Below are 10,929 nucleotides of genomic sequence, written 5' to 3'. Positions count from 1 at the left end.
ACAGACAGACAGAGAGAGAGAGAAACAGACAGACAGAGAGAGAGAGAAACAGACAGACAGAGAGAGAGAGAAACAGACAGACAGAGAGAGAGAGAGAGAGAAACAGACAGACAGAGAGAGAGAGAGAGAGAGAGAGAGAAACAGACAGACAGAGAGAGAGAGAGAGAGAGAGAGAGAAACAGACAGACAGAGAGAGAGAGAGAGAGAGAGAGAAGTATATTATGTAGTAGTACTTGTAGTGTGCCGTCCCTTGTCTGGCGCTGCCTGCCACAGGTAGCTGTGTAATGAGGTCACACGTGAGCACACGTGCTCTGTATCCTGTGGTGGAGTCAAAGAGAGGCAGCATACTAATTGAGTTAATGAGGAGAGGTTTAGAGGCCGTGGGTGGGGATGATCTGCTCTCTGGTGGCGGCCACGGAGAAAGGGGGGGAGGAGGCGCTGGCTAAGGAGATCAACGCAAAACCGATTGCACTGCATACATAACATAATACATACTCGTTCAAAATATTATGATCTCTCTCTCTCTCTCTCTCTCTCTCTCTCTCTCTCTCTCTCTCTCTCCACGCTTGCTCACGCACACACTCACACTCACATCCTCAGCTTGAGCGTACACACACCGGACGAGCTGTTTCATCTTTAGGTGTGCCTTCGCTTCACTTGCGATATTACTCATCAGTAGTCAGTGCGTCCATGTGGAACTGCAGTCGAGCCTGCTCTAACGGCCACCTGTATAAGACAATCACTTGTGCAAACAGCCACTTCCCATATCCCTCTTTTTTTACGGGTAGTTTTTTTTTTTTACATCATGATGACACGATGTAGTAAGACGGCGACCTGTCCTAGACTGCCACTTGCCTCCTCGACAATGGGTGGCTGTCTTAGACTATTCCGGCTGTGTTGCCATGTTCCGACTGTCATGGTCTCTGAAGTACCGCTAAACCGGAACATAATTTGTCTTTGATCGTTGTTTAGCACGCTTCAAAAATGTTTTGTCTCATTCCAAGCTGTCAAACTAATAACTTGTGAGCCAGGACTAATGGTAGAGCTAGATGATGTCAACCTTTCGATGCATAACAATATTGCATCCCGCACTTGTTACCGAAGCGTTGCGTTTTTCAGTACATATGGGGTTCATGTATCCGATGGTGATCGGGATTAGAGATTCAGGGGGGGGGGGGGGGGGGATATGATTCAGATATAAAAATTCTGCTGGTGGGGGGGGGGGGGGGGGGGGGTGTAGTACTTTTTTCAACTGGGTGATAAACGTTGTAAATTGTAACACTGGTGTTGGAGATAACCTTTCTCTTTTTTTTTTCTTTTTTTTCTCTTTATTTTATGTTGTTGTTGTTGTTGTTTTTTGGGGGAGGGTTGTTTTTCAACTTTTGCTGTGCGAAATTGCTACTGTTTCTTGATCTAGATCTGGTTGGTAGTTTGTCAGTTTTTCTTCTTTCGTATTGCTCAACTTCTCCCCTCAGTGTTATTCGATCTTACCTACGCATTTGATAACCAGACCTGCCTCCCATCCCCGGGGCGGAGCTACAGACTAGTGACCGAAGTGTCTGTAGGCCATTCCCAAAGGCAGGACATTAACCATGTTCTTATGCACGGTAGAATTGTAATTGTAAATGGGCTGATTCATCAATGTCATGCTCATAGCTGTGCCTGAACTGCAACAAGGAATTGCTGCTTTTTCTTTCCTAATCCTTACTATCGTCATTTTCCCTCTACTTCTTTTGTATGTTTGTCACACTCTTGTGATCCGTTATTTCCGGAGTGCCTTGATTGTAGAAGCAGACTTTGTGCTGTTGAAGCTAGGGAGGTGAACAGAGTAAGTCTGATTCCCTGTAAGGACTTCTCTGTTGACATCCACCCCTTGGCACTCGTATTGCCTAATGCTGTTGCGAGCGTCGTTGACGTCTACTAAAACAAGACCTGCCTCCTGTCCCTGAACTGGTGGTTGGAGGGCGCCACCGGTAGGTCCCACGCCTTAACTTTCCCTCTGTTGTGACTGTCTGTATGTTTTTACTCAAACAAACTAACAAAAGCGGTCCTTGAAAAGGTGACGTTTTGTGGCTACACGGTTTGTGAGCTCGCCCTCTGTGCCCTGCAGTGCAGTGGTCGCCGGACTTTCCCCCCTAAACCCCGATCAATGTTTTATAATCGCATGCAAATGTTTCATTCGGCGACTTATACAGCTAGGTCTCATAATTCTCTTATGTGGTTTGTACTGGTTTCATCATTAATAATCCCCTGTCGTAACGTACGGCACGGGGAATTGAGACGCTTTGTCAGTATTAGGAGCACATCAGCAAAAAAGAAAAACAACAAAAACAAAGGGGAACCGCACAGTAAGTTAATTAGTTCGCCTTTAGTCCTCTTAAGACTGTCAGCCAACTACCTACGCTCCCGACGCACGCGTTGTACAATAAATATGCTGTTGAACTGCGGGGCATCGGAATAAAATAGTAGACCTTTGAGATTATGGGCAGTTGGAACTGTAGTGCCAGTGCTACTCTCTTCTTTTGTGAAAAGGTTTGTACAAAGTATGAATGACTCGGGGTTGAATAGGGGTTTTATTGTATCGTGGGTTGCACGAAATCGTGGTGATACAACATGCCTGTGCTGTTTTCTGTTTTACTAAGGACATTGTCCAGATTATTCGTTTGGGTTTTTATCAGGGTTTTTTTTAGGGGGGGGGGGGGTAGGTTTTTTTTTAATTCATTGTTTTCTCTTTTCGTGTATTTTTGAAAGTTGAAGTTGTTTCCTTGTTTTTAAGATGGGGGGGGGGGGGTTATTTTTAGTAACCTCCCGGTCTTAGCAACGGTAACTTATCAGATATACTTCCCTTTATCTCAAACGATCTACCACTTTTATTTCTCTCTTGGATATGTCGCCACCTTAGAATTACAAAGTTATATCTGACATTTTTGGCCGTTCTGAGTTACTAAGACCATGGGGTCAGAAACCAAATTTTAATGTTCTGCTTTATCAGAGTCGTAATCAAGATATTCAAAGAACTGGATTAAAGAAAGCTGGACATGTTACGAAACTTACATTTTGTAACGTAAAGTTCCTAAAAACTAGGCGCTGAGCGGACAGAACTTTGTAATTCTGCGGTAGCGATGTGTTTGTCTCACGTGCTGTTCCGTGTATGAACTTCAGCTCTATGGATCTGCTGTCCGACATCTTATAGATAAGATTTTGCATGCTTGCTGGACAAAGCTGTGATTTAAGATAGCATGTTGTAAGGTGTTTTTAAAAAATAATGTAAATCGACACGATTTAGATAATGTAGGAGACAGGTCTTCCGACCCTGCCCATCAAGGCAAACCTGGGCTGAGAGTTATACAGCATCCCAGCACAGAGACGAAGATACTCGACAAAAATGTCTTTCCACTCGGGAATCGAACTTGGGTCTTCTGTGTGCGACAGAGACTCGTGTAAGCTGTTTAGACGCGTGTGTATCTGTGTACTTCCTAGTAATGTCTTGCCCTGCAAGCTTAGCGGTGGTGGTGTAAGCCGGCCAGGTAGGCTGAAGCTTGGCTGTCCATAGACGTCGGGAAAAGAACGGACGGTATGGCGAGCTTTCATGGTGTCAGCAGTCGCCATATTGCCTGCCTTTTGGGACCGGAAAGGGGCGGAGAGAGAGACAAGAAAATTAGGACTGGTGCCCACCAGCACTCCTTTTCATCGCGAAATAACACACCCGAAGATTTGTACTTGAATATACGTAGTAGATATGGTCTGTTTTCTTTCTTTCAGTCTTTCGCCCCTTTTCTCTGCTAGCACAAGAGTGTGTCATGTTCCTCATTTTCGAAATTTAACTTGTGGGACATGAAGTATGTCTACCCAAAAAAAAAACCGGAAAATCTTATGGCGCCTGTTCCGTCGGTTCGCCCCCATGTATCATCATTGCTATCTCTGTGGCCCTGTCCAGTGTGTCAGCTGTCACGAGACAGCCGGGGCTGTACTGGACACCGGTCACTTGTGTTCTCTTCCTCCCCCCTCTCCTCCTCCCCCCCCCCTCCCTGGGGCTGATGAATGACGCTGTGCTCGGACCAGGCCACGGGGCCAGGCCACGCAGAGGTCAATTGGTGCAGAACTTGATGTCATCAAGTCAAACGTCGTGTCGTTATGCCTCGACCGTGTAACCTTAACACCTATAGTTAGGCGAGCACGTCTGCTCGTGTTTGGAGGACATCAGTGGTTGTTCCACCTCTTTGCTACCCCACGGTTGGTTTTGTCTGCTCGTCTTACTGTTGCACGGGCTCAAATGACCGTTATTTGTCGAGTAATGTGTCTACTGAGAGGCTGTACGCCATTCACCACGGCTTGGCCCTGACGGGCAATTTCCAAGCAACCCGCCTCCTAAATTAATTAAATTGTGTTGAGAGGAGCGTCAAAGGTATGCCCAAACATTTTGTGATATGTATCGCTTGCAGTGTTCTGACCACACCACTCAGCTAACCATTTCTTATTTTTTCCCGGTTCAGGTTTGGATGGCCAGTCTCTGTACTGCAGTGAAGTTCTTCCCAGCGCGTCCCCGCCTACTCAGTCCGGCAAAGGGGAGGAGGGCGCGGCCGGTCGGCGCGGTGTTCTCGCTGTCAATGGCGGTTCGGCCACCCAGAAAGTGCAATACACCATCATCATCACAGACCCTCAGCTGCAGCAGAACGGAGAACGAAGAAACAGCGTCAACAATACCTCTGGTGCTTCTAACATCCTATTGACTACTTTAGTGCAACAGCAGCAACAGAAATTGCAACAGCAGCAGTTGCAACAACAACAACAACAACAACAACAACAGCAGCAGCAGCAGCAGCAGCAGCAAGCTCTAACTCAGGCTAACCGTGTAGATAACCTTGTGGAGAACCCGCTCCCTGTGGCTGCGTCTGTGTCCGGGAACATCTTCCTCACGAACTTCTCTGCTGGTCCCGTCAATGGCAGCAACAGACTGGGCAGTGTGCTGATTGGCAAGCAACCCTTCTCCTCGGCCGCCGCTGACACAGACACCTCTGCCTGTGGTAGCGCCAGCTCAGCTGCCTCGGCCACACACTCTGCTGATGTAAATAGTTCTAATAAACCTGTGGACAGAAAACACTTGACCGCTAACCATCTCAATCTTCTTGCAAACAGTAAGCTGCCTTCCGCTATATTAGACAGTGAGGGTAATTTAGTGATTTTAAACTATGCGGATAAACACGTGACTGGCAACGGATTGGGATTAACCGAGCTAAACCAGGTCTCGTTGACTGGTGCTAAACTTGTCCACCCGGCAGCTGGCTCTTCTCAGGACTTGAACCCTCACTTTGTGCATGGTGTGATTGCTGACGGGCAGCATCACCAGCATGTGCTGAGGGCAGACGCTCAGGGAAACTCTGTGGGAGTGCTGGTAGCCACGTCAGCCAGTTCTCAGGTCAACCAGCACCAGACTTTTCAAACGGGTATTGTGAACGTGGACTTGAAGCAGGACTCTGTCCAGTACAATGGGCAGTCTGTACCGGAGACAGAGCAGTGTGAAAGTGTGAGTACTGTCCGTCGAACCAGTTCCTCCAGCAGTACCCAGTCTTTGCCGTCAGGGGAGCCGCTCGCGGACGCCGCCTCGCCCCCGGACAGGCCTTCAGGGGGCATGCACAGTGGACGGCCGGGAATAGGCGCAGGTCAACCCCACAGCACTCACACGCAGCAGCAGCAGCAGCAGCGGCAGCACAGCCCACTCAATAGCAGCAGCAACCTCTCGTCTGCAGTCTCGGCAGCAGCAGCAGCAGCTACATCGAACCCAACGGTCATGCTGTCGGCCGGCCAGCCTGCCGTGCCGTCGGGTCTGTTTCGCACAGGAGCAGACAACCCTTCGGCCCCGTCTCACCGGCTGAGTGGTGGCGGGGCAGGTGGCTCAAGTTACGTCCCCGCTCAGTATTCCACCATCTACGGCGTGCACGGCCAGAGCCCGGGGCCGGCGGCGCTGAGCGGAGGCCTGCAGCCCTACAACGCCTTCTTCCCGCAGTTCGCTGGCTCGGCTGGAGCCTCGGGACACGGCTTCACTCACAACCCGCTGTTAGCAGCCTCGTCTCCGGGCGCGCACTACCAACAGTTTGAGTCCTACTCTGCCATGCTGGCCTCTATGGGCAGCCATGTGCAGCACCGCGGCGCGCAGGGAGGGGACGTACGGTAAGTGGTACAGATGTTGTCTGCTTTTTCTCCGAGGGAATCTCAGGTCATGCTAGACAGTTGTACCATTGGGGGGGGGGGGGGGGGGGGGGGGTTTGTTACTGCTCAGGGCGATCTATATATCGCGCTTATAATATGTGGAATTCAAAATTTACCAAATATCACACATATGATAAGCTTAGTGAGGAGTCTTCAAATCTGCAATCAAATTTTAGGGGAAAAAAAGTTTCGTTGCCATCGAGATGGCCGCCATATTGGATTTTGTTAACATGTTTGAACAATTAATACCTCATTTATTTTCAATGGAAATGGATTGATATTTTGCATACATGTTAGCAAACAATAGCTCTACAAAAGCTTCCGTTGAACTTTTCCTACAAAATACATGTATAAAATTTTTCATGGATTTTTTTTTCTGAAGGTAGTGTTCCAGGTTGCAAAAAAATCTGTGAAAGGTCACACTCCAGACACGCAAATAAAAATCTATTCCATATATTGAACATTCAACAGACAGTTTTATAGTTTTCCATCCTTTTTTTCATTCTGTGAAAATTGTATGATGGTTGGATGCAAAAATGGCGGAGTCAGTAAAAAAAAGTTATAATAGAAAAACAGTGTTTTGAGAAAACGGACGATAAAGGGGGGGAAAAAGGGACTTGATGAGGATATGGTGGTTACTAACATTCCTGATATGTGACAAAATAAGGCTTTATGGAGTTCTTTTGTGATGAAATAGTTTGTAAGAGAAGCTGAAGAAGCCAAAAGTGCCTACATCTCGAAATTCATAATTTTGACCCATATCAGAACTTTCAGCTGTAGGGTGCCATGTTTATGATCTTAATCGTATAAGACTACCATTGAGAATGAGAATGTGGGTACGTCAAATGTTATGATATTTCAACTCTTAAGGGAAACAATAAGAGAATCTGAAATTATTAAATAAATTATAATATTACAATTAAATGGGTTTTTTCAATACCCTTTGTCGCCTATTGTAGCCCCCGCCCCGACCCCCCTGTTCCCCACTTTCCTCGCATAGAAAGGCCATATTTTGAAGTTACTTGTATTTCACTGACTCTTTCAATTAATAAAAGTACAAGTACGCCTAGGGCACATATACATATGTCGCAAAGTCGCAAAGTATAGGTGTGCTTTGAAAATGGCTGGTAGACATGGTTAGGAACAAGTAAAGTGTCCTCCTCTTTTAAGCAAAAATATATGGTCGGGAAAAGTTCAACACTGTCTCTTGGCTGTCAATCCTTCTCTTGCCATACTGCGTTTGTAAACCTAAGCAGGATATCAAGAGTATCACCCCTGGTGCCTTTGACTAGAGCGCCGACAAAGGTCTCAGTAACTCTGGCTGAAGCACTGGCTGTGTGTACCTGGTCACCTCGGGTTGTTCATGAAAGGTATGCTGTAGACACTCTTCTTTCTCTCTTTTGACTTTCCCTGTCTGTCTCAAACCGATCATTCTTGTGTTAATGGCATTCTCTTTCCCTCCACAACCTGCTCCCTCTCAGAGCACCGAGAGTTCCAGTGGCCGGCGTGCCAGCACGTCCCGGTACCTTCCTGTCGCAGGGCGCGGCGGGCGCTCACCCCCTGGCCGGGCCGGGCGGACAGTACCCGAGTATCTCGTCCGCCACCTCTTCCTCCTCCGCCTCACACCGTCGTCTTTCAGGCAGCAGCTCTCCCAGTCCGGGCCCCGCCGCCGCCGCCAGCAACCCAGCAGCCTCGGGTTTGACCTCGCGACTTGACCCTGTGACCTCGAGGCTTGACCCCGTGGCCTCACGTCTTGACCCCGTCTCCTCTCACCACTTGGAGAAGCTCGCCGCTCTCAAAGGCGCGGGTCACGACAGGAGATTGGACCTGGACAGCTCGAGAGATCTGCGGCTCTACGGGGCGCCCTCTGCTGGTGAGGCGGCTGCAATCTTAGATGAGAAGCACCAACTGTCCCCATCCGGTTCCTACTCAGCCAGCGGCCACGTGCCCAAAGTCTCTTTCGACTCTGTTGTGAAGGAGTATGGTGGAGGCCGCGACTCGCCCACAGGCCGAGGGGACCCGAGAGACACTTACTTCCGATCGCACCTGAGTGGCAAAGAGGGCAGCCTCAAGCACCGCATCCTCATCAGGCCCGACTCAGAGGACGACTCGGCCAAAGTGAGCGGCGTGCACGGTCTCAAGGAAGAGCCGGCCACCAAACGCTTGAAGTTCTCCAGCGTGAGCGCAGCGCCTCTGTCCGGCTACGCCTCAGGCGGCCACCACGAGGAGGCTCACAAAGGGGAAAGACGACACCACTCCATCGGACACCCAGCACACCTGTCTGGGACCAACAACTCATCAGCAAGTGGTGGTGCGCCAGCGGACACGCGGCCTGCTCATCTTTCTGACAGCAGCAACAACACGCTGACTACCGCGCACCACACGACAGCATCCTCAATGCCCTCCTCTGCCCCTTCTTCCTCTTCATCCTCCTCCTCTCACCACTACCACCAACACCATCTTCCTCCTCACCATCATCATCTGTCACCCGGTGAGGAGAGCGGCGGTGATGATAACGTCTACAGCAAGTCGTCGTACAGCCCGACTACAGCCTCCTCCTCTCCCCCCGTCTCGGGCCCCTCCGCCGGCCCTCCCCCTTCAGCCACCACAGCGGCCGGCGGGGGCTCCCACCTGCAGTACCCAGTACATTTCATGAAGGGCTCCATCATCCAGCTGGCCAACGGCTCTCTGAAGCGTGTGGAAGAGCTGCAGACCGATGACTTTGTGAACAGCGCCGAGATCTCGGCAGACCTCAAGGTGGACTCTAGTACGGTGGAGCGGATCGAGGAGCACCCGGACCGCGGCACGGCCATGCTCAGTTTCTCCGTGGGCGAGCACAGGGTCCAGGTGAGAGACATAGCATCTTACCCTAGTGGAATAGTTTGCTCGTGCCCACAAGAATAGGCGGGTGGTTCAAAGGTGCCTCGGGGTGTTGGTCTTACGTCTTCTCTCCCCCGCCCCACTAAATTACCATTACTGTGTTGACTCTTTGCATAAACAAGCACGGATACGTAGGTTCTATTTTTAATTATGATGATGATAATAATAAAAATAAGAGGAAGAAGAAGAATATACAGCTTTTGTGCAGCGCATATTCCCTCATAACAACACGCTTTATGCACTTAATAGTCTGTATTATTCAATTCTTGACTGTCTATTATTTCTTGTTTTTTTCGCACTGTTACTCGGTCGATGCGCTGGTCCTGACTCAAACAACCAATGTCGGTAATAGATATCGTCGCCTCAGAACTATTTTGTCCAAAGTGTAACTCAGGTAACTCAGGTACACTTTGGTACGTGTACCTATTTCACTATTTACATCCTCGTTTTCTTGTTTATATTTGGTGGGTGTTCTGGTGTCGACTGCTCCTTTTTTTTAGCTCAAGTGTTTTGCAGGCGTGTTGTTAGCTCCCGTTTGTATCATGCTAGACATTAATATGGATGACCTAGGTTCGAATGTCTTCGGGCGTTCTTAGACCTTGGTTGTTTGAAGAGTTTGCAGTAAGGCCCTACTCTATCTAGGATCGGGCTTAGGGTCATTGGAAGTCCGGGGCTCGGCCTCTTACATAATTATCTTATACAGTGTTTGATAGGGGGCGCTCAACCTATACCATATCCTCCTTATGGTGTTGCGGGTGGTGAAAATCGCCAACTGGTAAGTGGTAGGTCCTATTTTAGTAGGCTACTTGCCATTTCTTATTTATGCATGTCGATCAGAATTGTTTTCTCTGAGCCCTAAACGTCCAGCACCGTGCCATGTGCTTTTTTCCTTCTTTCAAACTCAAGCTGGGGTGTGTTCCTGTCAGTGGTTACGGCTTGTTGTCGGTGGACAGTCGTGTGTGATCTCCACCTTTAATTTCTTTGCTATTATTGTGTGGGGTTTTGGGGCGCTTTCGTGTGGTCTCCTGTGTTTCTTCTTTTTGTCTTGGCGGTTCGTAGGCGATCTTGTGTTGTCTGCTCTTTCTATATCCTGTCAGTGAAATAATTCTCTGATGACACTTTTGGTCACCTCCAACAGTACTTTTTCTTTAAGGACACATGAAGAGCGAAGCGCATTGTTTGCTTTATTTTGGTAGTTTATACGCTTTTCAATGCGTGAAGTTTACTCTTCTGTAATCTGACATAACTAGGTTGTTAGATTGTGGTCCTCTGATAGTCCTGCGGTTTTTCTGTAGACAACAATTGACACTTACTCAGTGTATCACACTCATCATTCTCTCACATCTTTTCGTTCCGTCTGATGGTGGGTTTTATAATCATCATAATAATAATAATAACTCGTCCTTTCTCTCGGAAGCAAGGCGCGAAGTCGAATTATTGATGTACATGTACTTTAATCACACGTCTGAGTTGACCACGGCAGGCGGCTGCCAAAGGGAGTAGGAAGGTGCAACGAGAAGGTTCTTACTTTTCTTTCCCACAGTTCTTTATGCCTATCTTGCCTTTTCTCTCCACGGCAAAAAAAGTCGTTTGATGTGCTTTTCCTTACCCTTACAAAGGAGGACCAAAGAATAGTTGAATCAGGTCGGACGTACGCATTGAGACATGACCGTACTGTTTGAGCGTGTGCATTTCTTACTCTGGTTCTTGAAGTCGGGGGCGCAAGGGGATGGGGGTTCTGGTATATTTTTTACGTCGTATTTTGTCTAGGGCATCCCTGATACTTACAATATATAATCGTGCGCCTCACATTACTAGAAAAGGTAACTTTTTAATCATCTG

General features: G+C 48.4%; 1 protein-coding gene across 1 annotated transcript in view; it reads left to right on the top strand.

The window, feature by feature from the left end:
• The window catches only part of LOC101853672 (transcription factor 20), a 112,515-nt gene that overhangs the window by 85,516 nt on the left and 16,070 nt on the right, over positions 1-10,929 (top strand). Inside the window, exons 3-4 of the mRNA XM_005091236.3 lie at positions 4,494-6,168; positions 7,689-9,054. Coding sequence (XP_005091293.1) covers positions 4,494-6,168; positions 7,689-9,054 — 3,041 coding nt within the window. The remainder of the gene's footprint in view (positions 1-4,493; positions 6,169-7,688; positions 9,055-10,929) is intronic.

This window comes from Aplysia californica, unplaced genomic scaffold (assembly GCF_000002075.1).
Source record: "Aplysia californica isolate F4 #8 unplaced genomic scaffold, AplCal3.0 scaffold00027, whole genome shotgun sequence".
NCBI lineage: Eukaryota > Metazoa > Mollusca > Gastropoda > Aplysiida > Aplysiidae > Aplysia > Aplysia californica.
This window is presented reverse-complemented; position numbering and strand designations above follow the sequence as displayed.